Raw genomic sequence first — 27404 nt, forward strand, 5'->3', positions numbered from 1 at the left:
GTTGTGCATCAAGCAGGATACCCACGCCTTGGGAGTAGCAATAGTACTGAATTTCCTCCATTTGTAGGCAATTTCTCTTACTGTGGACTGATGAACACACAGGTCTTTAGAAATATTTTTGTAGCCTTTTCCAGCTTCATGAAGCTACAGTTCTTTTTCTCAGGTCCTCTGAAAGTTGTTTTGATCGAAGCATGGTGCACATAAACAGATTTTTCTTGAGAAGAGCAGGCTCCGTTAGTAACCTGACTTTGTGTGTCTTTTTTTTTTAAATGGGGCACTGCTCCTCTACAACCCACACCTCCAATTTCATCCCATTGATTGGAACACCCAACTCCAAACAACTCTTGTGAAGGCATTACTTCATTACTTCATACTTTTTTGAACCAGTGATTGTTGAAATGGTGTGCTCAGTATTGTTGAGAAGTACAATTGTTTATGTGCTATTGGTTTAGGAAGAATCTGTCTATTATTGTGACTTAAGATGAAGACCAGACCTCATTTTATGAATAATTAATGCAGAAAACCAGGGTTCACAAACTTTTTCTTGCAGCTGTACATACCTGCTGTTAGTAAGTCAGTAGATTTCAACAACCCCACCACATAGAAAAATCAAAGATTTATCAGCCATATGCTGATAAATTGCTTGTTTAAACACTATTGTTTTAATTTCTTAAAATCTTATAAAGTCAGTGCCTCATATTTTGTGTTTTCCTGTGTTTTTTGAATCAGCAAACAATTTTGTTGTTCAGGTTCTTAAATATATACAGTGGATCTACATTTGCTCTACATTTATAGAACGTGATACAGAATTACAGGTTATTAAGACAATAAAACATATGAGAAGCATTAGGCCATTTGACCCAGAAACTGCTCTATCATTTCATTATGGCAATCCATTTCCCTCTCAACCCCATTCTCCTGTCTTCTCCTCACAACCTTTCACACCCTGACTAATCAAGCCTTAAATGCATCCAGTGACCTGGCCTCCACAACAGCGTATGGCAATGAATTCCAGATACACCACCCCCTGTCTGAAGAAATTATTTATCTGTGCTAAACAGACATCCCTCTATTTTGAGGCTGTGACTTCTGGTCCTAGACTCATCCACCAAAGGAAACGCCCTCTTCACATCCACTCTATCTCGATCTGTCAAGATTCGATAGGTTTCAATGAGGTCCCCTCATTCTTCTAAATTCCAGAGAATACAGCCCCAGAATCTTTAATTGCTGCTCATATGATAACCCTTTCATTCCCACAATCATTCTAATGAATCTCATCTGAACCTTCTCCAATGTCAGCACATCTTTTCTAAAGGGCCCCAAAATTGCTCAGAATACTCAGAGTGAGGCCTCACCACTGCCTTATACAGCCTCAGCATTATATTCTTGTTTTTGTATTCGGATCCATTCCAAATAAATGCTAATATTGCATTTGCCTTCCTTACCACCGATTCAACCTGCAAATTAACCTTTAGGGGAATCCTGCACGAGGACTCCCAAATCCCTTTGCACCTCAGATCTCTTGAATTTCCCCTCCTCGTTTAGAAAATACTCTATGCTTTTATTCCATTTATGAAATTGTATGACCATACACTTCCAGGCTCTGTATTCTGCTTGCCACCTTGTTGCCCATTCTCTTAATCTGTCTATGTCCTTCTACAGCCTCTCTGCACCCTCAACATCACATGCCCCTCCCCCATCTTCATATGTCCACAAACCTGGCCACAAAAGCCATCAATTTCATTATCCAAGTTGCTGACATACAACGCAAAAAGTAGTCCTATCACAGACCTCTGTGGAACACCACTGGTCACTAACAACCAATCTGAAAAAGATCCCTTTATATCCACTCCTTGCCTTCTGCCAATCAGCCAATGCTCTATTCTTGCTAGTATCTTTCCTGTAATACCCTGGGCACTTATCTTGTTTAGCAGCCTGATGTGGGCACCTTGTCAAAGGCCTTTTGAAAATCCAATCACACAATATCCACTGATTTCTCCTTTGTCTATCCTGCTTGCTATTTCTTGAATTCCAACAGATTTGTCAGGCACGATTTTCCCATGCAGACTTTGGCCTAGTTTGGCATGTGCCTCAATGTACATCAAAACCTCATCCTTAAAAACAGAATTCGAAACCTTCCGAAACACCGAGGTTATGCTAACTGGCCGATAATTTCCTTTCTTCTGCCTCCTTCCCTTCTTGATGAGTGCAGTGACATTTGAGTGAGATTTGCAATTTTTCAGTCCTCCGGAACCTTACCAGAATCTATTGATTCTTGCAAGATCATCACCAATGCCTCCATAAACTCTTCAGCTCTTTTAGAGCCCTGAGGTATAGTCCATTAGGTCTAGGTGACTTACCTACCTACTAGATCTCTCAGTTTCCTGAGCACCATCTCTCTAGTAATAACTGCATTCAATTCTGCTCCCTAACACACTCGAACTTCCAGCATACTACTAGTGTATTCCACTGATGTAATGATCCAGTGAAGACTGATGCAAAATACTTATTCAGTTCATCCACCATTTTCTTATCCTTCACTACTACTCTACAGCGTTATTTTCCAGAAGTCCAATATCTATCCTTGCCTCTTTTACACTTTATATATCTGCAAAAGCTTTTGGTATGATTTTTGGTATCACTGGCTAGGTTACTTTCACATTTCATCTTCTGTCCCCACCCCCCATGGTTATTTTTTTTTAAAGTTGCCTTCTGTTGGGTTTTAAGAAATTTCTAATCCTCGAACTTCCCGGTAACTTTTCCTTTTATGTTTGATGTGATTTCCCTTGTCTGCCACGCTTACCTCATCCTGCCTTTTTAGGATGCATCTATCCTGCATCTCCCAGAAACTCCAGCCATTGCTGCTTGCTGCTCTGCCACCATCCCTTTCCAATCAGCTTTGGTTAGCTTCTCCCTTGTGCCGCTGTAATTCCCTTTACTCCAGAAAAGGGAATTACTTCCTTTACGTTAGCTTCTCCCCCAGAAATTGCAGGGTGAATTCCATCATATTATGATCACTGTTTCCTAAAGGTTCCATTTCCTTAAGCTCCCTAATCATATCTGGTTCATTACACAACACCCAATCCAGAATTGCTGATCCCCTAGTGGGCTCAACCACAAGCTGCTTTAAAAAACCATCTCAGAGGCATTCCACAAATTCTCTACCTTAGGTTCCGGCATCAACTTGAATATCTCAAACTATCTTCATACTCAAACCCCCCCATGAGTTAAGTAACATTGCCTTTTTGACAACCTTTATCCACATCCCACTGTAATTTCTAGACCATATCTTAGCTACTGTTCGGAGGTCTATAATGCAACGTTCTTTAGAACTCCTATCCAGATCTTCCTACCTTTGCAGTTTCTTAATTCTAGCCATAAGAATTCTACATCTTCTGACCCTATGTCACCTCTTAATCTAAAGATCTGATTTCATCTTTCACCAGCACAGCCACTCCTCCTCTGCCTACCTGCTTATCCTTTCGATAGATTGTGTATCCTTGGAGCTCCCAACTACAATCATCTTTCAGTGATGACTGATACCCAGAATGTTAAACCTACCAATTTCTTACTGCGCTGTGAGCATTCAAATATAACACCTTCAGTCCTGTATTTGTCACCCTTTTCAATTCTCTCTCCCTTTTACACTGCAATACATCCCACTGACAGCAATTTTGCCCTATCATCTGCCTATCCTTCCTGACAGTCTCACTATACACTACCTCTACTTGTACACCAACATCCCAATCCTCAGTCCTATCACTCAGTTATGGAATAACATAATGCAAAATGAATATACTGCAACTGATGAGAGTTAGGACACACCATACATATTGCATAGGCTCAACTGGCTATACCACTATTTTGATCAGGAACTACAGAACTACTTGAGTTACTTTGGAAATTGACAAGCAGAAAATAAGTTTTGAAGAAAAGAACTATTTATCTGTAACCTCCTTGCAGTTAAACATTCATTTCCTCTCAAGACAACAAGATGTTTGTTTCACAGCAAGAGATCACTGAAATTTTGCAAGAGATCACTGAAAATTCACAAGACTTTTGGCGACAACAGACTCTATTGGCTCTTGGACAAACATACCTTATTAAACTATATAACATGGAGCTTTTAGCTTGCAATAACAAGACAAACTTAGCTATTAAAAACACTTTAAAAACAATCCTGCAGAATTTCTTTATTATTGCAAGTCAAACTCAAGCCCTTAATCCCTCACCCCATTCCCCAATGACAAATTTGTTTTGAATAATGCAACTTTCTATAATGCAAGGTTGCTTACAACCATCATGTTACAGCAAACTCCTGTAGTATAAAGCCAACACTCACCAGTTACAGACTGTGATGCACCTTTACAGTGGTCCTTATGTGTTTTGTCTGGGTTTCTTCGAAAAGGTTCCCCATCACTGCCACCTGAAGCCATAGCACAGCTCAGGGAGACAAACAGCTGCAATTAGCCTCCTAAAATATTAAGTTACATTAAGTCAGAACAGGGGAAGCATCTTCCATTTCTTTCTATTATTCCTCACTTGCTGCTAAGACAAACAAAAAGATGAAATATAATATTTATATTACTGAGACTCAAAATGTGTACACATACATATGAATAAGCATTACTGCAAACTTGTTTCAAACAACTAAAGTCAGCCAATAATAACCAGAATAAGCTACAAGCTACATTGGCGATAAGCAGTTAAACAGGTTTGTGTGTACTCATTATAATCAGGACTCCTGGTTGGTATCACTGGATACCATTTTTTTTTATTTTGAAAGTGTTGCTTCCTCAGAATTTTGTTTTGGCTATGATAGACCACTTGAAGTTAAACACAAATAATTTCAGACTACTTGTATCACAAAGGAATGTGGAAAAATGAGAAACTAACTTTATTGAATAAAATGTTTAATAGCACAGCAATTAATAGCAATAGTTCAAGCTAAAAAAGTTTTCTTAAATATTTTTGTTTGAACTCAGTGACTGAGGCTTCTTGCTTAAATGTCCAACAATAATCAGCCAGCATTGATGGATTCCAGTTGCCCCGATACTGATTTCTTCATGACTGCAATGTCCTGATGATAAGTTCCACCATGCTCATCACTGACAGCGCCAAGAATTCAGGAAAGAAATCTAAATGGGAATGCAGAAAATGAATCTTCAGTGACATGTTGCACTTCATGGTTTTGTAGCTTGAAGTATGTTGTCAACCAGCTACAAGTAATACGCTGCTCTACAGTTGCCAAGAAAATTTTCGACACCCTTGAATGCCTTTCATGCGATTTTCTCCTGTCCCACTAGAAGTTCTTCAAATCGCCTGTTTGACCAAAAAAAATGCCTTCCTTAATCTTAGCACCAGTTATTCTGGGAAACATCTGTCACAAATATCAAAATCTTTCACAGGAATTTTTGTGACTGGTGACAACAGACACCATCCTTGCAGTTCTGAACCCAATAATTCTGCTTCTGCCTTTGACAAACTCAAGTCTCTGACCAGATCGCTTAACTCAATCTGCGACTCACTCGACATAAAGGGTTCAAAATCTGTGTCAGTATCTGTGTTGTTTTCACTTCAGGCTCAGACATCACGGAATCTTCATCTGCCTCTTCTAGACTCCATGTTTCTAGTGGCTTCAGTACTGGAAGACTATCATCATGCTGCACAGGTCTCATGACTGAAGGGAGATTGGAGTATTCAATGGATTTCTTGTTTTTAAGCAGAGAAATCAAATACACTGGTCGGACAGGAGTAGCAGTCTGTCACACGATCCTTCTGCTTTCACCATATCATCAGGACAGCGACAGCATTACCTTCCAAGTACCAAGGTTTAAGATCGATAGAGCATGTCGCACAACGAATGTGAGAAGCCCAGGCTTTGTCTTGGTTGCCAATTTTACACCTAAAGTAGAGCTCACAGGCTCTTAATAAGATGAGTCATTAGATTAGATTGTGAGGATACTCAGTCCTCGTTTATTGTCATTTAGTAATGCATGCATTAAGAAATGATACAATGTTCCTCCAGTATATCACATCACAAAAACACAAGACAGACTAACTTACAAAAACCACATAATTATAACATATAGTTATAAAGCAATGCCGTAATTTGATAAGGGCAGACCATGGACACGGTAAAAAGTCTCAAAGTCCTCGATAACCCATCATCTCATGTAGACGAGAGAAGGAAGAAAAAAATCTTCCTGCCATGAACCTCCAGCTCCGCAAAGCTTCCCGATTCAGCCCCTGGAAGCATCCAACCACAGCCAACTCTGAGTCCTTCCGAAAAACTTCGAGCCTCCGACCAGCCCTCCGACACCGAGCACCATCTCTGCCGAGCGCTTAGACACCGGCCCCGGCCGCCAAGCAACAGGCAAAGCCGAGGATTCGGGGCCTTCCCCTCTGGAGATTTTTTGATTGCACAGTAGCAGTGGCAGCGAAACAGGCATGTCAGAAGTTTCACCAGATGTTCCTCCATGCTTCTCACGTCCGTCCCCATCAAATCAGGATTGTGCTTGGCCCCTACTTACAGATAACAGATATTCACTCCTGGAGTGGCCGCGCGTGCTGCCGTCGCGCCGCCATTTTCTCATCTCCATCTTTGAGATTTAAGCATATACTCGTCAGAAATATAACAGAAAGTATCGTGGCTGCTGAACACTGGTGTGATATTTTGCTATCATAAATACTCCTGAAAACTACTTTATTATAATGAGTACACACAATATGCTGTGCACATAGAGCATGTACATCAACTTGATCGCAAGCTGATATACAAGTAAACAATGCATGGAATGGTCTGTGTATGATGCTTTTATAGCATTTCTAAAACACATCCTGCTGTGCAGCATCCACTCTGCCCAAGCATTTCCAGACAACACAAATCTTTTCAGCTTACATTATGGATAACAATTAAGAATTGGAATAACAAATATAGGTGACTTTTTTTTTAAAATGTTGTGTGATAGGGGAATTTCATGGTGATTTTAATGATCAGCAGCCCAAAATCCAAAAGATACACCCAAAAGTATCTTACAGGAAGTAAAATCATTGTTGTCCAGTGTGTGTTGCCTCCCAGGTACCAGGGTCCAGGACATCTTGGATCGAGTCCTCAGCATTCTTAAGTAGGAGGGTGAACAGCCAGAGGTCATGGTTCATGTAGAAATCAATGACATAGGTAGGATCTGTGACAAGGCTCTGCAGAGTGAGTTCAGCGAGTCAGGTGCTAAGTTAAAGAGCAGGACCTCCAGAGTTGTGATCCCAGGATTGCTACCTATGCCACGTGCTAGTAAGGCCAGAACTAGAAAGGATTATACATTTAATATGTGGCCAAGGAGTTGGTGTAGGAGGGAGGGCATAATATTTTGTCTAGATGGGCCAAAGGGCCTTTTGCTGTGTTGACACTATAAGTATACCAGCATCAAAGAACAATTGCTCAGCAAAAAGTAAACACCCTTACCAAGAGAGAAGTCTGTCAGACAAGATCTTTGTGAAAGTTGTGCTTTCAATATACAAATTCACTATCTAAAATTGCAACCATATATATTTCACATCACAAATCCAGTATTCAAATTGAAGGATAAAAAAGCAGTCTGCTCTTAATCCAATAATGTGTATTGTAAATAAAATTCTGTAGTTTTCTTAAGTAACTACATTACTCAAACCTAAAGGTCATAACAATTTGTTCATCACCAGGACAAACATCTTAAAAAATATTACTCCAAACTTCATTTACAATTTTCAGGGCATTTCTTTAGACTTATACATAAATTTCATAACTTCCCTGAATTACAGACTGATTATAGCTTAAGGTAGGCATATAGTGCATGTTCAATGTGATCAAGTTAGGCCAACTCTCACCTTCTCCCATCACCCACTCCCCCAGAGCTCTGCAAATTCTTCCCTTTCAGATAATGCATTTCTCTTTGAAAGCTACAAATGAATCTCTTTGGCATCATTGACCCCAATGACTTGTCCTGTACAAAACAATACTATTGTGTTACTTTCATCTTTGCTGCCAATTATTTTATGCCCTGGTCACTAAACTAATTAAATATTTGGTCATGTGGTAACAGGAGGGTAAAGTTATTTAGAAATTAAAGTTCATTGTGTATAAATTGCAAATAATCCATGATTTATTCTAACTCTTCTCAACTGTCATGCAAGTGAAGTGAATAAACACAAATAGCTTGTCTATTTCAAAAGGTAGGAAGGACATTGTGTAATTTAATGAAAAAATACATGTCCAGAATAAATAATGTTTTTTTGCACCTCAGTACTTCTGTATGTAATGATTCTATAACATTTTACTGCATCCTTACTTGCTTCTGCCAGGACAAAGAAGAGAAATCTTAAGTACTGTTGTAAGATTTAGAAAGGAATCAAAACAAAGAGATACAAATTATTAAAGGGAAGTAAACATGGCAGCATAAATCAATTGCCAAGACAACAAAAAATAACTAGTAAAAAAAGTGCTATTTAATAGCAATATTCATTATTCATGCTATACTGTATTAGTACAGCTACTTCATTAGCATTCTGAATGCAACTAAGGTATGAAAGACTACTATCATTCAGAAGTGCAAATTACATTGTAAAATGCAAAAGTGAACCTCAAGCCAGCAAAGATCATCCACCTGAAACAAAACATTGCACCACAGTTTGCAACCAATGCATATACTGATGATACAGACAGCGCAGGCGGCATCTTGAATAATCAGCTTTCATTCTGGAATGAAGAAATGTACAAGTTCCAAAGCCAATTGAAGAGCAAAACTGGAGCATTTACTACTTCTAATAAACACCTTAATCTTCCCCATAATTACCGGTATATTTAATTAAAAAAAACCTAACCAATAAAAACTCTGCACCCTTTCATTTGCCCAGTTTTCCATCTATACCCAAATAACTTCTGCAACCACGTACTTCTATTAGAACCGAACTATATGGATAATGCAGAGTAAACACAAAGTATACTGCAGATCCACACGTCCCTCCCAAGAGATCTCCCACCTGGCACTTATCCCTGCAAGAGTAAGTGCTACACCTGTCCCTACACCTCCTCTCTTACCACCATTCAGGGCCTCAAACAGTCCTTCCAGGTGAGGCAACACTTCACTTGTGAGTCTGTTGGGGTAATCTATTGCATCCGGTGCTCCCGGTGCGGCCTCCTCTACATCGGTGAGACCCGACGCAGATTGGGGGACCACTTCGTTGAGCACCTCCACTCCGTCCGCCACAAAAGACAGGATCTCCCGATTGCCACCCACTTCAACTCTGCTTCACATTCCCATTCGGATATGTCCATACATGGCCTCCTCTACTGTCATGATGAGGCCAAACTCAGGTTGGAGGAGCAACACCTCATATACCATCTGGGTAGCCTTGGTATGAACATTGAATTCTCCAACTTCCGGTAATTCCCTCCCTCTCCCTTCCACCATCCCACTTTCACTCTACCTCCTCTTCCAGCTGCCTATCACCTCTCTCATGATTCTACCGTCTTCTACTACCCATTGTGCTTTCCCCTTTCATTCCTTCTTCACCTCTCCGGCCTATCCCCTCCCTGCTTCCCCTCCCCCACCCCCACTCTGATTGGTTTTTCACCTGGCACCTTCCCCCTCCTCCCACCTTCTTTATAGGGCCTCTGCCCCCTCCTCCTTCAGTCCTGACGAAGGGCCTTGGCCCGAAACGTCGACAGCGCTTCTCCCTATGGATGCTGCCTGACCTGCTGCGTTCCACCAGCATTTTGTGTGGGTTGCCAAAACAAAGGTGACAGATTTTATAGCTAGCAAAATAACGAAAGAAGCTCAAAAGCAAGCTACCCACCAAATCTGCAATGGTAAAAACACACAACTCAAAACAAAGGAAGAACCTGCATTTAAACTTATGGCTAACTGCCAAATTAAATCTTAGATTGAAGAAATTTATATCCCAAAGAGGGAACTTGCTAAGAGAAAGTCCACTAGATCATCATAAGTCCTTCCATGAGTAAATCCCATGAACAGCTGTCAACAAAGCAGTTTTCTGGCCACATATGCTGTCGAAACATTCACATTTTTGATATTCAAAGATTCCAAATCTTTCAGAACTCCCCATTCGAGGTCCAAAGTGAACACATTTTCACAACCAGAATTAGGTTTAATATCACTGGCATATGTCGTGAAATGTGTTAACTTAGCAGCACCAGTAGAATGCATTACATGATAATACAGAGAAAAAATAAACAAGTCAATTAAAGTATACAAGTATATTAAATAGTTAAATTAAAAATCATGCAAAAACAGAAATAATATATTAAAAAAGTGAGGTGGTGTTCATGGATTCAATGCTCATTTAGGAATCAGATGACAGAGGGGGAAGAAAGTGTTCCTGAACTTCTGATTGTGCCTTCAGGCTTCTGTACCTGACAGTAGCAATGAGAAGAGGGCATGTCCTGGGTGATGGGGGTCCTTAATAATGGACTGGGCCTTTCTGAGGCACCACTCCTTGAAGATTAATGCTTTGAGATTAATGTTCTGCTGATAGCTACCATCAGCAAATCCAGATTCAGTATCAAAGCAAAAATTGGTTAAGATAGCCTAGTGTACCTTCATTGAAGTTTGCAAGTAAAAACTACTGATATTACATACGAAAATGCCAGCAGTTAAAAACAAAATCTAAATTATTTCTATGCAAAATCTAGCTCAAGACTTCCTGAAACTAGCATGGCTTCTCTTAGCTCCAACCAGCATTTTCACCACCTTTAGAGCTCATCCAGGACAGAATAATCAAAAGCAAAATACTGCAGAGTCTGGAAATAATTCCAAAATGTGCTCATTCTCTATTCTGTCTGCATTTACTCAATTCAGTTTCCCACTTAAATTTACCATACTGAAAATTAACTTTCAGTCAATGCAGATTTTATAGTATCTATGATAAGTCAAGTCACTTTTTATTGTCATTTCGACCATAACTGCTGGTACAGTACACAGTAAAAATGAGACAACGTTTTTCAGGACCATGGTGCTACATGAAACAGTACAAAAACTAGACTGAACTACATGAAAACAACACAGAAAAAAAACTACACTAGAAAAAAACTGTCAAATGATTGACCTATTGATGCTAATTTGAGCAAAACAAAATTCAAGTAAATAGTGACATTGTCACTAGCTAATTCTTATGAACCAGACCAGACACTGTCTAATATTCATCAGCTTACTTCATACATAAGCTTTCTTTTAAAAGAGATAATTGATCATTTTAAAACTAGTGCCATCCTTTAATAAAATGAGTACATCTGTCACTGAAAAAGCAACTATATTTTCATCAAACATGTGGTGATTGCTTTCATGGTACCAAGAAAGCAATTTAGCTCAGCTTCATCATTCAACCATAAATACTACCTCACTATTCGTCCTTGACACCATTTCTTTTTACTGTCACTTATAGCAAGTTTCTTTTTAATGATCTGCACTGTACTGCTGCAATAAAACAACAAATTTCATGATATGCCCTGATAATAAACCCAATTCTGATATTCCTTGAACCATTTAACATAGAAATGTTTTCAAGGAGGTGGTGGATAATGTCATGTCCTCAGTCAGTGTGGTAGAGAATTCCATAGGTTCACCCGTTTAGGGAAAGAAATCTCTTCTGATACGAGATTTAAATGGCATGTCACATGTCCTTGAAGCCATGACTCATGTTTCCAGACCCAACCACCCCACCCTCCCAACAGCAAATGGAAATACCATCCTTGTATCTGGTCCTGTTGGAATTTTTATACATTTCGATTAAGATCACCTCATTCTTCTAAACTCCAAGATAAATTAACTATTTCTCTTTGTACATCAGTGCTGTCATTGCAAGAATCAGTTTTGTAAAACTTCACTGTACTCCAACATCAAAATCATCTTTCCTCAGATAAGGAAATCACACCTGCGTAAAACATTTAAATTAGTGACTAAGAGGCCCTGTACAAGACCAATACTTTTGCTCCTGTACTCAAATATGAGCAAGCATAAATATTTAAAAATAGGGTTCTCGAATTTACAGGTAACACACACAAAATGCTGGAGGAACTCAACAGGCCAGGCAGCATCTATGGAAAAGAGTAACCAGTTGACGTTACAGGCCAAAACCCTTCACTAGATTTGGAAAAAAGATGAGCAAGAAAGTGGGGGAGGGGAGGAAGTAGTACAAGGTGGCAGGTGATAAGTGAAACAGGGAGAGAAGAGAAGTGCCAGAGGGATGTGATGGGCAGGTAAGGAGATGTGGTGAGAGAGGGAATGGGAATGGTGAAGGGGAGGGGGCAATTACTGGAATTTCCTCAAACTTTCGATAATTGCTCTCCCATCACTATTCTTGCTTCCCTCTCTCACCTCCCTCTGGTGCTCCTCCCCTTCCCTTTCTACTATGGTCTTCTACCCTCTCCTGTCAGGTTATCCCCTTCTCCAGCCCTTTATCCCTTTTACCTATTAAATTCCCAGCTCTTTATTTCACCCCCCACCCTGTCCCGGTTTCATGTATTTCCAGCATCTATAGATCCTCTCATCTTAAATTTACTGATTCATTTTACAAACTTGAGGCCTAGTGGTAGAAACCTTGCTGAAGTTGCAGTTTAAAAATGCAATAAAGGTTTGTATTCTGTGAACATCAAGCACCTTGTTTACAGGTAATTAAAGCTGCTATCCCAGATCAATAGGACAACATTATGAATCATTCAATTAAAAATACGTAATACAGCACAGCCACTCCAGACTTAAATGTGCACATGCTAGTTCCAACAACTGCCTCCAGAAAAACAACAATCCACTTTTACCACTGCATTCCTCTTAATGTTAGTAATTCTTTATGTACTCATTCAAAGCAACACACAAAGTGCTGGAGGAACTCAGCAGGCCAGGCAGCATCTATGGAAAAGAGTCAACAGTTGATGTTTTGGGCCTAGATTCTTCATCAGGACTGATCAAGGACTCATTCAAAGTTAGTTTACAGACATGGAACCAAATTTGCATTTCTAGTTACATCAGATTTGCATTAGGTCAATTAACATTTACTAACACGCAAGTGCATTAAAAAGTTAAAAACACAACGAAAAATAAAAAAGGCCTTTTGAAGCATTTTACAAAGCAGAATGCAAATCAGCGGGAAAGATTTGCATTGCTAAATCAGAGTTGAGATCAAAAGCACTCTACAATAGTGGGAAATTATGAGAAACCATGGATCTAGAGTATTTGAAGTATGCCTGAATTTCACATGAAGTTCACACAATTCAGATGAAGAAACTTATTAGGGATAGTCAACGTTGTTGGTGTGTGGTAGGTTATGTTTAACCAATCTTAGAGGTTTTTTGAGGAGGTTATAAAGAAGAATGGTGAAGGGAAGGCAGTGGGCATTGTATACATGGACTTAATCAAAGCCTTTGACAAAGGCCCGCATGAGAGGCTAAATCAGAAGGTTACATTGCTTGGCATTCAGGATGAAGACCCAATATTGAGAGAGAGAGAAGCCAGAGGGTGGTTGAAAGTACACACACACACAAAATGCTGGAGGAACTCAGTAGGTGGGGCAAGCATCTATGGGAAAAAAAAATACTAGAGTCGACATTTCGGGCTGAGACCCTTCCTTGGGACTGAGAAGTAAGGCGGGTTGGGGGGGAGAAGGAGGAGAGAGATGCCCAAACTAAAAAGTGGGGTTGGGGAAATGCCCAGCTGAGAGATGCTAGGTAAAGCCAGGTGGGTGGGAAAGGTCAACAATTGGAGAAGAAAGAATCTGATAGAAGAGGAGAGTAGATAATAGGAGAAAGGGATGGGGGGGGGGGTGTGAGGGGAGACCCAGGGAGCAGTAATAGGCAGGTGAGAACGTGAAAGGTCCAAGTTGGGGAATGGGGGATGGGGAGAAATCTGGTCACTGGAGAAGTCAGTACAGTCTATTATCTGCAGGGGATTAGTGCCGAGACCTTCTGCAGATACCAAAAAACGTGGATGCTCAAGTCCCTTATTTAACCTGTCTCAGTGCGGTGGTGTTTAGGACCCAGCAGTGCAGCTCTGAATCCACAGTGTTTCTGTTCACAAAAATAATCATGATCACTATTGAAAATAAGGTGGAAGTAATAAAGTGATCGGAAAGAGGTGAAACGCCATCGGTCATTGGAAAAGCATTAGGTGACAGTCGGTCAATGATTGGAACAATTTTAATGGAGCATGTGAAAGACCCTGCCCCGATGAAAGCTACAATTATTACTAAGCAAAGCAGTGGTTTAATTATTGAAATACATATGTTTCTTAAGTGTTTTATATGCATAGAAAGGTAAAATATGTACTATATACTGTACTAAGAAAAACGTTTGACTGACGCTAAACAATATCGGATGCACCTGTTCTGACTTCAAATCCGACTTAAAGACAGACTCAGGAATGGAACTCATTCATAACCCAGGGACTGCCCGTACTTTTAAGTCATTTCTAGATTACTTATAATACCTAATACAATGTAAATGCTATGTAAATAGTTGTTATACTGTATTGTTTAGGGATTAATGACAAGAAAAAATAGTCTGTACATGCTCAAACAACGGGAGCTGGAGAGAGAACTTCCGGGTTTTCCCGATCTGCGGTTGGTTCAATCCGCGCATGCGGAATCCATGGATAAGGAGGGCCGTCTGTATTCATACCATCAGGTTGGAGGGTACCAAGGGTTCATCTTGGCACAAGAAGGCGGCCATGGATCGACATGTTGGAACACCTTCAGGATAGATCTATAGAATCTCTCAAAAGTAGAGGTGGAGGAGTATGCCTCATGATCAATTCTTCTCGGTGCACAAATATATCAGTCGTCCCAATTCTGCTCACCAGTGCCGTCCTTTTTACCTACCATGGGAGTTCTCCAAGGTCACTTTCGTAGCAGTATACATTCCACCTCAGGCCAATGTCAAGCAGGCTTTAGATGATCTGAGCAATGGAATCAACATGCACAAAACAACGCACTCTAATGCTTTCACCACTGTTTTGGGAGACTTTAACTAGGCCAGTCCAAAAAAAAAATCACTTGCAATACCAGAGGAAACAACACACAGGACAATTGCTACATCACCATCAAGAATGCCTACCATGCTATTTCTCGCCTCACTTCGGGAAGTCTGACTGTACGTCTACTCCCCGAGTACAGGCAGAGACTGAAGACTGCAGCACCAGTAGTGAGGACCAAGAAGGTACGGACAAGGGAAGCACAGGAGCACCTACAGGACTGCTTTGAATCAGTGGACTGGACTGTATTCAGGGATTCATCTTTGAACCTGGATGAGTATGCTGCAGTTGTTACTGACCTCATTGAAACCTGTGTGGATGAGCATGTGCCTACAAAGACTTACTGTACATTCCCAAACCAAAAGTCATGCATGAACCAGGAGGAACGTCGTCTGCTGAAGGCTAGGTCTGTAGCATTAAAGTCTGGCGACTCAGGCCTGTACCAAACAATCAGCTATGATTTGCGGAGGGCTACTTCAAGGGCGAAGAGACAATTTCGAACGAGGTTGGACGTGACATCCGATGCACTGCAACTCTGGCAGGGTTTGCAAGACATTACTTCCTACAAAGCAAAACCCAATAGCATAAATGGCAGCGATGCTTCATTACCAGATGAACTGAATGCCTTCTATGCCCGCTTTGAAAGGGAGAATATAACTGCAGCTGTGAAAATCCCTGCTGCACCTGATGACCGCGTGATCTCTGTCTCAGAGGCCAAGTGTTAGGCTGCCTTTAGAGAGGGTGAACCCTCACAAGGCGGAAGGTCCCAATGGAATACCTGGTAAGGCTCTGAAAACCTGTGCCAACTAACTAGCAGGAGTATTCAAGGACATTTTCAACCTCTCACTGCTACAAGAAAAAGTTCCCACTTGCTTCAAAAAGGCAACAATTATACCAGTGCCTAAGAAGAACAATGTGGGCTGCCTTAATGACTATTGTTCAGTAGCACTCACATTGACAGTGAAGAAATGCTTTGAGAGGTTGGTCATGACTAGACTGAACTCCTGCCTCACAAGCACCTGGACCCATTGCAATTTGCCTATCGTCACAATAGGTCAATGGCAGATGCAATCTCAATGGCTCTTCACACAGTTTTAGACCACCTGGACAACACAAGCAACTACGTCAGGATGCTGTTCATTGACTATAGCTCAGCATTTAATACCATCATTCCCACAATCCTGATTGAGAAGTTGCAGAACCTAGGCCTCTATACCTCCCTCTGCAATTGGATCCTCGACTTCCTAAACAGAAGACCACAATCTGTGTGGATTGGTGGTAACATATCCTCCTCGCTGACGATCAACACTGGCGCACCTCAGGGGTGTATGCTTAGCCCACTGCTCTACTCTCCATATACACATGACTGTGTGGCTAGGCATAGCTCAAATACCATCTATAAATTTGCTGACAATACAACCATTGTTGATAGAATCTCAGGTGGTGATGAGAGGACGTACAGGAGTGAGATATACCAACCAGTGGAATAGTGCCGCAGCAACAACCTGGCACTCAATGTCAGTAAGACAAAAGAGCTGATTGTGGACTTCAGGAAGGTTAAGACAAAGGAATGCATACCAATCCTCGGAGGGATCAGAAGTGGAGAGATTGAGCAGTTCAAGTTCCTGGGTGTCAAGATCTTTGAGGATCTAACCTGGTCCCAACACATTGATGTAGTCATAAAGAAGGCAAGAGAGTGACTATACTTTATTAGGAGTTTGAAGCAATTTGGCATGTCAACAAATACATTCAAAAACTTCTATAGTTGTACCGTGGAGAACATTCTGACAGGCTGCATCATTGTCTGGTATGGAGGAGCTACTGCACAGGACCAAAAGAAGCTGCAGAGGGTTGTAAATCTAGTCAGCTCCATCTAGAATACTAGCCTACAAAGTACCCAAGACATCTTTAGGGAGCAGTGTCTCAGAAAGGCAGCGTCCATTATTAAGGACCTCCAGCACCCAGGGCATGCTCTTTTCTCACTGTTACCATCAGGTAGGAGGTACAGAAACCTGAAGGCACACACTTAGCAATTCAGGAACAGCTTCTTTCCCTCTGCCATCAGATTCCTAAATGGACCCTTGGATACTAACTCACTTTTTTAAAAAAAAAAAAGATACAGCATTTGTTTTTTGCAAATTTAAAAAAAATCTTTTCAATACTGTAATTGATTTACTTATTATTTTTATTTTATTATTTTTTCCTCTTCTACTGCATTGAACTGCTGCTGCTAAGTTAACAAATTTCACTTCACATGCCTGTGATAATAAATCTGATTCTGATTCTAAACGAGAATCAGAATTAATATTTGGACACCGGGAAATCCCGCTTGCGGCAGATGGTGCAGGGGTGCTCAATGAAGTGGTCCACCAATTTACAATGGGTCTCCCAATGTAGAGGGGGCTGCATCAGGTGCACCAAACACCACAGATGACCCCAACAGATTGCAGTTGAAGTGTTGTCTTACCTGGAAGGGCTGTTTGGGGCCCTGAATGGAAGCGTACGAGCAAGTGTAGCACTTAGGTCAGTTGAGGGAGATTAGTGGGGAGGGATGAATGGACAAGGGAATCATGGAGGAGCGATCCCCGTGGAAAGCAGAGGGCTGGGGGAGAAGGTAAAGATGTGCTTAGTGTCAGGTTCCCTTTGGAGGTGGAGGAACTTGCGGAGGATAATGTGTTGAATGCGGAGACTGATGGAGTGGTTGACAAGGACAAGAGGGACTATCGGGGCAGGAAGATGGGGTGAACGTTGATGTACAGGAAGTGAAGATGCAGGTGAGAGCAGCATTATTAGAAGAGGGAGGGAAACCCCATTCTTTCGAAGACTTCTCTGATATACTGGTATAGAAAGCCACTTTGTGGGACCAGATGTGGTGGAGGCAAAGAAACTGAGAAAAGGGAAATAGTTTTTTTTATTAAAAACAGGAAATGGGGTGGGAAAAGGCATAGCTGAGATAACCATGAGAGTCAGGTGGTGTATAAAAGGTGTCAGTTGAGTTTGTTTCTAGAGATGGGGACAGAGAGATCAAGAAAGGGGTGGGAGGTGTCAGAGATGACTCAAATGAATTTAACTGCAGGGTGGAAGTCAAGAGGCAAAATTGATAAAATTGATGAGCTCAGCATGGTGCATGAAACAGCACCGATGCAGTCATCAATGTAGCGGATGAGGATTAAGAAGTAGAACTGGAAAGGCTTCGAACATAGACTGCTCTGCATAGCCAATGAAGAGGCAGGCATAGCTTGGGCCCATGTGAGTGCCCATGGCTACCCCTCAGGTTTGGAGAAAATGGGAGGATCCAAAGGAAAAACTGTTCAGGGTGAGGACCAGTTCTGCCAGATGGCTGTAATGCCCCGGTTAAGATTTCTCCTGCGGTGCTGTGAGGTATGTATTTAAGCATTTTTCTGTAAAAGCAGTGTGTTTTGGCTTCAGCTAAAGACAAGGAGCTATGTTGTTCAATTTAGAGATGTTGTGTCAGTCAATCAGTATTATGGGCTGTGGAGAAGTTTCTAGGGAGCTAGGTGGGAAGGGATTTCTGAAGAACTGCAGTCTGGTGTGGGTCCTTTTGGCAGGAGCTGTGGAGCTGGGCAGAAAGGAAGATGCTGCAGAACGCCGTTGGAAGGAGAGTCCCCATTTCAAGAAGTATTTTGTGCAGATAAATGGCTCCAAGGAGGTAGGCCCAATACTTCTGAGAGAGCCAGCTCAATTGAGATGGCCTTGGAGGGAAATTCAGACTATGACAGGTGCTTTCACAAAGTGTGTGAATAAAGTGATACAGCCCCGACTACTCCAGAAATGAGCTCCAAAGGTTGCGCTGCCTAACAAGGTTGGGGAGCCTGGAGAGGTGGGGCCATGTGCAGTTCATATTTTTATAGAAGGGAGGGAAATGTAGCTGAGGGTGAAGATTTCAAGGACAAGTTGTTCTCGCTTTTGTGAAGTGAGGACAAGGAGTTGGCTGATGTGAGAAGTCCTTCAAATGTTGATTTAAGTTCTGAGGTGGTTTCATCTATTTACATCACTGGTTCACAAATGCCAAAGTGTACCCGCGAAGAGCCAAAGTTATCGTTGGCTGAGAACTTTCTCTGGAGCTAAGCCCACAACTGATGGGGAAACAAGAATATGAGGCTTGGGCTGAGTAGACATCTGAATTTATAGCAGTGCTCAGATAATATGGAAAAACAGACTGGTAGAATTTTCAAAAAATTCTGGCAGCTGATATAATGAGGTTCCTAAAGGCAGAAAACCCATTAGCCATGTCAGCTAATTACCGCAAGCTCTGGAAGATGCTTTTGGCACTGCAGTGTCTGAGAGAAGTTGCTTGAGGATGGAGCAAGTTGTGAAGGGCATGCAGTCACATGATACAACTGCTCTACATATTCGAATGACCCACAAGACGCGCCTTCCTCTCCATCTTTTACCGAGGTACTCACAGAAGTTAGAGGGGTGGAAAACAGGACTGAGAAATGAAACATATCCAAAAGCCGAGTAGTATCTTCAGTGGCACCCTCTGCTGCTAAAGTGACCCCTGATGCCACAGAGATAGAGCTTTTGAGGAATGGGGTGAAAATCCTTTGAGCCAAGCTGACTCAATGTTGGTCTGCTAATGTTTCAGTTAAACATGATGCATCCGTTGGGAAACTGACCCACCTGTAGCACATAAAGGAGTGCTGCTGAAAAGGGTCTTTTGACTGGATAGGCAACTGGTATTTTCTGTTGCAAATGTGGAGAAGATGGACATTTCAAGATAGACTGTGAGGGACAGGAGAATCTTCTCCGAGAAGTCAGTCAATGGTTAATCAAACAGAAGAAAAGCAAAACCAAGAAGGGACTCAGAAAAAGGAAAGGGCTGGCGCCTCAGAGAGAATACGTTCCAATCAGTGCAACAAGGGTAATACTAAAGTGCAAAACACCATTCCCAAAGTTTCAGGGGACCATACAGATTGACGGTATTTATGCTAGAGCCATACTTCACACGTGTTCTCAAGTTACTTTATAGATCTTTCTCAACCGGTATTTGACGCAATTAACATTAACGCCCTTGAGATTTGAGGGCTTCTTACTGATGCTTACCCATACAATGGTTACTTGTTGTTGAAACTGGAATTTTTGGAAGCAGATGAAACAGTAGCAAATGAGACTACTGATACACCTGTGTTGGTTTGCCCAGATTCGATTGGAAAAACGTGAAGCTTCCATTCTTGCAGCAACAAGTACTCCTACTGTGAAAAGGCTTGAGGGAGCATGCAAAAAGAGAGATGGAGAGAATTTTTGGAAAGTCCCGTCTATTCACCCAATGTTCAGAGCCGCTGTTGAGAAGGTGGAAGTTCCTCCAAAGCAGGATGATGAGCATAAACGAGGAACTGTGTGGTACACCCAGTCCAAACTCGTCATGTTACATCCTGGCTACATAGCTAGATAACCCAAACTCCTCAGAATGTCCAATACCAGTTGAGTTCTGTTCATTTGGACTATGTAAGTATTTAGCATGTATGTGCACTCTACCTTTTATGTACGTGCTCGAGGGAGGAGAAGAGGGAATTGTGGGATGTAAAGGTGGCAGCCCTCAGGTATTGAAGGGAGACATTGAAAGCAAGGTTATTTAATCAAAAGAAAAACGGGTCCTTGTTGTTTGGGCATTAACAGTGGTATGGTATCCAATTATAGAAACCCGCTGGCATTTGATGAGAGCAAGCTTTACAAAAGCTGGAATTAAATTGGAATATGGACTCATGTTACAGATCTAGAGAAGAAGCAAACCTTGGCTGTTGCACTGTCATTTTCAGGAAGAGTGAGAGAGACCTCAATGGGAATTTTGGTGGAAGACTTGAACAAAGATGTCTGTATGAATACAGTAATAAATACTCGACTTTTTATTTTGAAGATAGAAAAGGATTGAATTTATGAGGCATATTCAGACTGACAAAATTTATAGAGACAATCCTAAAAATATGGCTGATTGAGTTTGAACAAAAGTACAGTCCCATATGTAAATACAAAATAGAACCTCCTGATGCTGAAGCTGTTAAATTGTTGGATACTGCATCTCTAGACAAAGGACAGATAGCTAGCATTAACTGCATGCACAGAACTAACATTTGCATCTATGAAATCAGCACCGAAGAGGATTTTTGTAGAAAAGACTGCTAAGTTAACAGTCGGAATTAATTTGAGTCAGGAAACGGCATACTTCGCCAAACAGAGACAAGAGTATAGCTTTTTTTAAAAATTGAATTGACTTTATTTCTAACATCCTTCACATACATGAGTAAAAATCTTTGTTTCATCTTCATCTAACAGTGCAATCATAGTAATGAATAGAACATAGAAATACACTGACATCAGTGCGAGTTAATCAGTCTGATGGCCTGGTGGAAGAAGCTGTCCCGGAGCCTGTTGGTCCTGACTTTTATGCAACATTACCATTTCCCAGATGGTAGCAGCTGGAATAGATTTTGGTTGGGGTGACTTGGGTCCCCAATTATCCTTCGGGCCCTTTTTTCACACTTGTCTTTGTAAATGTCCTGAATCATGGGAAATTCACAACCACAGATGCGCTGGGCTGTCCGTACCACTCTCTGCAGAATCCTGTGATTAAGGGAGGTACAGTTCCTATACCAGGCAGTAATGTAGCCAGTTAGGGTGCCCCTGTAGAAAGTTCTTATAAGCATTGATCTCAGAGGGACCAGACAAGCTTACCATTACCTGGCACAAATATGGTAGGAAATCGAAAAGAGTGGCATGTCAAAGTATTTACCACTGGGCAAGAAACTGTCCGCACAGAACCAAACAAGAGAGGCTAACTGAAGAAAATAACAAATTTGAATATGTAGAAGAGTGCCATATCACATTGTTTGTGAAGGAATCACTTACTAAGGCAGAGACTTTGATGATAGAATCTCTAGGATTTGCTGCTATTTATACAGCATGCACATGTACAGTGTGTGGAGAAAAATGGCTTGATAACTATGTAAGTGAACAAAACCAAATTGAAGTACAGAAATTGGTGAACACACACCTAGTAACAAAGCATTCAAATTTGGAGATGAAAAGATTCTACATTCTACCAAGAGTGAAAATTCCTGCAAAAATAGGACAGACAAAATGTTACATTGAAACAGAGGTGGTACCAGTGAACCTTCCATTACTCTTGAGGAAATCTTCCCAAAAGAAAGCAGGAGCAGTACTGGGTACGGAGATTGACCAAGTACTGATGTTTGAACAGCCAGCGTCTCTTGAGCTCACCAGCTCTGGATATTACTGTGTGAACATTTTGGATGAAGATATTACTGAAAACCAATGTGAGAATGAAGTACTAACTGTCACTGCAGATGGGATGATGCCACAGAATGCCGTTGGAAGGAGAGTCCCTGTTCCAAAGAGTGCTTTGAGGAAATGAATGGCTCCAAGGAGGAAGGGTCAATACTCTCGAGAGAGCCAGTTCATTCAAGATAGCCTTCGAGGGTAATTCGGACTGTGCCTGGTGCTTTCATGCAGTGGGTCCAGCACATGAGTGAAGCGATACAACCCCAACTATTTCAGAAATGAGCTCCAACATTTTTGTGCACATTGGACTGGTTTAACTGAATGGCCCTTTATTTTTCTTCTTTAACTGTAATTTTGGTAAAAATATTTTCTTTACAAGTTTATGCTGGTGTACGATCCGTCATTTCTTGGCTACCGATAACTGTATGGGTGGTATTTACACAGCATTAGCTCAAATCGAGGATCCTTTAATTGAAACATCCGAAAGCTCCTGTTTGGTTGAACCCGAAATCATACTGACCCTAAACATATATTGCTTATGAAAGGTGGCATTCTAACTGCTGAGTAACATGGCTGTCAGCAGATCTAGCTAACGAGCCAAGCTGGTGTACAAGCCCCAGTGAGAGGGTTATATGGAGGAGGGGGATTCATTTGTTCTTTTGTTAAGAAAGAGGCGGAGGGCTTTGAGGCTTTCTTAATGGAAGGTTGAAGTGTAGAACTGAATATCGATGGTGAAGATGAGGCAATCAGGGCCAGGAAACTGAAAGTTACTGAGAAGATAGAGAGCATGAGAAGTAGAAGATAGCTATCTTTCTAACTGAACATCTGTAATTAGTGACAGGCTGCAGGGTTCAGTGCTGGATCTGTTGCATTTTTTAAAAATCCACATTAAGAAGTTAGTTGACAATGTGGTAAACTGGATCAGCAAATTTGTGGATGAAAGCAAGATTGATGGTGCAATGGACAGCAAGAAAGGCTATCAAAGCTTACAGAATGATCTTGACCAGTATACCAATATGGTGCCAATGAACCATGGTAATGTTCTGCGAGTTACTCTTATGGCAATCTGCAGCATCTGCAGTTATCTATCTATCTAACATCAACATACAATTGACTATAGATTTCACAAGCTTCTGAAGAACTCAGCGGACTTGATTCTCAAGCAAGCAGGTAAGGCTCTTAAGCAGATAAAGGTTCATCACCATGCCCCAAGGGAGGGGGGGGAGGGGGAAGAGGGAGTACTTCAAGCCAGCCGAAACAAGAGGGATGAAGCCCACTCTACCAAGCATCTTGTTAGCAAATATGCAGTCACCGCAGAACAAAAATCGAGGACCCTAGGGCAAGATTGCTGTATTGAAGGGAAATGAGGGAGATGATAAATTGTTTTGTTCTATGTTTTACTGAGATGTGGCTTGATATTTGTTTATTTATTATTACTACTACTTTTTCTCCCCTTCTTTCTTTTGTATATGCACAACTTGTAGCCTTTTGCACACTGGTTGTCTGCTTTGTTGATGTGGTCTTTCCTTGCTTCTATTATGATTATTAGATTTAGAATATGCCCACAAGAAAGTGAATCTCAGGGTTGAATGTATATGGTGACATGTATGTACTTTGATAATAAATTCACTTTGAACTTTGATCAGCTGGGAAAATTAGCTGAAAAATGGCAGATGGAATTTAATGCACACAAGTGTGAGGTATTGCTGTTCTGGAAGAAAAACCAAGCTAAGACTTACCTAGTGAATGGTCAAGCACTAAGGGGTTCCATAAAACAAAGGGGCTATGAAAGTGGCATCACAGGTAGATAGGGTCATGGAGAGTTTTGGGCACATTGGCCTTCATAAATCAAAACACCAAGTACATGAATGGGGATGTTATGTTGGGGCAGCACAGTAGCATTGTGGTTAGCACAACACTTTACGGTATCAGCAATCTGAGTTCAATTCCCATCGCTGCTTGTAAGGAGTTTGTACATTCTCCCTGTGATCGCGTGGGTTTCTTTCAGGCTCTCCGGTTTCCTCCCACAGTTCAAAGACGTACCAGTCGGTAGGTTAATTGGTCAATGTAAATTGTTCTGTGTTGAGGCGAGGATTAAATTGGGGGAGGGGTGGGGGTAGAAAAAAAAATCACTGGGGGCACAGCTCGAAGAGCTGGAAGGTCCTATTCCACGCTGTATGTCAATAAATAAATAAATATTGAAGTTGTATAAGACATTAGTTCAAAGTAAATTAATTATCAAAATACTCAAGTCACCATATACATATTCATTTCCTTGAGTGCATTCACAGTACACAAAGAAATACTGTAGAATCAATGGGAAAAGAAATGGACAATGAAATCAGTAAATTGATGAGTCCAAATTTGGAATTTTGCAGTAGTTCTGGTCATCTGTCTACAGGATAAATATCAATAAGCTTGAAGGAGAGCAGGGAAATTTTACCAGTAGGATGTCAGTGCTGGAGGATCTGAATTATAGGGGAAAACTGTACAGGTTAGGACTTTATTCCCAGAACACAAGAGAATGTGGAGAGATTCCAAAGGTCTATACAAAATTAGAAGGTGTATAGATAAGAAGAATACATGCAGTCTTTCTCCCTTCAGCATAGGTGAGCCTAGAACTAGAGTCACAAATTTAGGGTGAAAAGTAAAATTTTTTAAGAGGAATCTGAGAGGAAACTTCTTCACTGAAAGGGTGGTGCAAATGTGGAACAAGCTGCCAATGGAAATGTTAAATGCAGGTTCAAATGTAACATTCAAGTGAGCGAATAAAGTGCAAATAAAAATAAGGCAGGGGCAAGCAGAGGAGCAACTGTGTGCGTGGGCCAGTTTAGGAGCGGCTTTGACTCCTCGGGAAGTATTTGGCCAATTTCTTCTTCTTCATTCCTTGTCTGTTAGGGCATAGTTAGTGCCGTGACAATGGGCTCCAGGGGTCTGTGTTTTCTTCTACATGAGATGTGGGAATTCTGGGAGACCGTCAGCCTCTCAGATAACCACATCTGCACCAGGTGCACTGACCTGCAGCTTCTCAGAGAATGCGTGAAGGAACTGGAGCTGCAGCTCAATGACCTTTGGCTCATATGTGAGACTGAGGAGGTGAGAGACAGGAGCCACAGGGAGGCAGTCACCCTAGGTTGCAGGAGGCAGGTAACTGGGTGACTGTCAGGAGAAGAAAGAAACAGACAGCCAGTGCAGAGTACTCCTGTATCCATTCCCTTCAGTAAAAAGTACCGTATACCACTTTGGATACCGTGACAGAGTCTGATGCTGTACCTCAAAAGAGAGGTGAAGAGATCCATAGTTAGAGGAATAGAGACCAGATTCTGTGGATGCAATAGAGAATACACTTGGATGATACATTGCCTCCCAGGCGGCAGGCTCAGTGATGTCGAGGATCAGGCCCACAGCATTCTAAAGGGGAAGAGTGAGCTGAGCAGCCAGAAGTCTTGGGATATATTAGCATCAATGTCACACATAGAAAAGGGGAGGAGGACCTGAAGAGAGATTTTAGGGAGCTAGGTAGAAAGCCGAAAATCAGGACCTCCAGGTTAATTATCTCTGCATTGCTGCCTATGCCACGCACCAGTGAGGGCAACAATAGGACAATTAGGCACATGAATGCAGGGATAAGGAACTGGTGCAAGGGGCAGGGTTCAGTTTTCTGATCAGTAGGATCTCTTTTGGGAAAGGTACAACCTGCACAAAAGACATGGGTTATACCTGAACCAGAGCAGGATCAACATCCTTGAGGGTAGGTTTGCGAGAGCTGTGCGGAAGGACTTAAACTAATTTGGCGGGGTGATGGGAACCGGAGTGTTAAGGCTGAGGATGGGGTAGTTGGTTTACACACAGAGGCAGTGTGTGGTGAGACTCATGACTGATGAGAGGCTGATGACAGGGCAAAACTATAGTCAACAGAATGAACTGCAGTGTAAGGGGGAACAAAACCAAATGTGGTGATGAATATAAGACTGAAGGTGTTATATTTGAATGCATGCAGTATATGGAATAAGGTATATAAACTTATAGCACTGCTGCAGATTGGCATATATGACATTGTGGGCATCACTGAATCATGGCTGAAAGAAGATTATAGCTGGATGCTTTATGTCCAAGGATACAGAGTATCTAAAGGACAGGCAGATATAAGCAGAGGGGGTAGAGTGCCTCGGTTAGTAAAAAACTGAAATCAAATCATTAGAAGGTGGTGACATAAGATCGAAAGGTGTAAAATCATTGTGGGCGGAGCCAAGAAACTGCAAGGGCATAAAGATCCTAATGGGAATTATATACAGACCTTCAAATTAGAAAAATTACCTACAAATTACAACAGGAGTCAGAAAGTACAATGTTATGAAAGTCATGCGGGACTTTAATACATGTGTAGACTGGGAAAACCAAGTTAGTGCTGGATCCCAAGAGGGGGAATTCATAGAATGCCTACAAGATGGCTTTTTAGAGCAGCTCACAGTTGAGCTATTCTGGATTGGGTGTTGTGCAATGAACCAGAACGGATTAAAGAGCTGAAGATAAAAGAACCCTTAGGGTAAAGTGAGCATAATATGATCGAATTCACCCTGAAACTTGAGAAAGAGAAGCTGAAGTCAGATGTATCAGCATTACAGAGTAAAGGGAATTTCAGAGCCATGAAAGAGAAGTTGGCTAAAACTCATTAGAATGGAACACTAGCAGGAATGATGGCAGACCAATGGCTGAAGTTTCTGGGAGCAATTTAGAAGGCACATGATAGATACATCCCAAATAGGAAGTAGGTTTCCCCCGCAATCTGAAAGTAGAGCATTCCTATGAAACCTTTCGTAAGCCGAAACGGCATAAAGCGAAGAAGCAATTAACATTAATTTATATGGGACAAATTTTTTAGCGTTCCCAGATCCAAAAAATAAACTACCAAATCATATCGAATAACACAAAACCTAAAATAACACTAACATACAGTAAAAGCAGGAATGATATAATAAATACACAGCCTATATAAAGTAGAAATAATGTATGTACAGTGTAGTTTCACTTACCAGAATCGGGAAGACAGCGAGCACACTGGAAGGTTCACGCATTTTTCTATCATACAGTTCTTTGTAAGCACCTAAAACATCCTGCAAACCTGCCCTA

General features: G+C 41.4%; 1 protein-coding gene across 2 annotated transcripts in view; it reads right to left on the reverse strand.

The window, feature by feature from the left end:
• The window catches only part of LOC140717098 (bcl-2 homologous antagonist/killer-like), a 111615-nt gene that overhangs the window by 56067 nt on the left and 28144 nt on the right, over positions 1 to 27404 (reverse strand). For both annotated transcript variants that reach the window (XM_073030310.1, XM_073030309.1), the window contains exon 2: positions 4343 to 4474. In XM_073030310.1, coding sequence (XP_072886411.1) covers positions 4343 to 4436 — 94 coding nt within the window. In that variant the 5' untranslated portion in view covers positions 4437 to 4474. The remainder of the gene's footprint in view (positions 1 to 4342; positions 4475 to 27404) is intronic.

This window comes from Hemitrygon akajei, chromosome 27 (assembly GCF_048418815.1).
Source record: "Hemitrygon akajei chromosome 27, sHemAka1.3, whole genome shotgun sequence".
NCBI lineage: Eukaryota > Metazoa > Chordata > Chondrichthyes > Myliobatiformes > Dasyatidae > Hemitrygon > Hemitrygon akajei.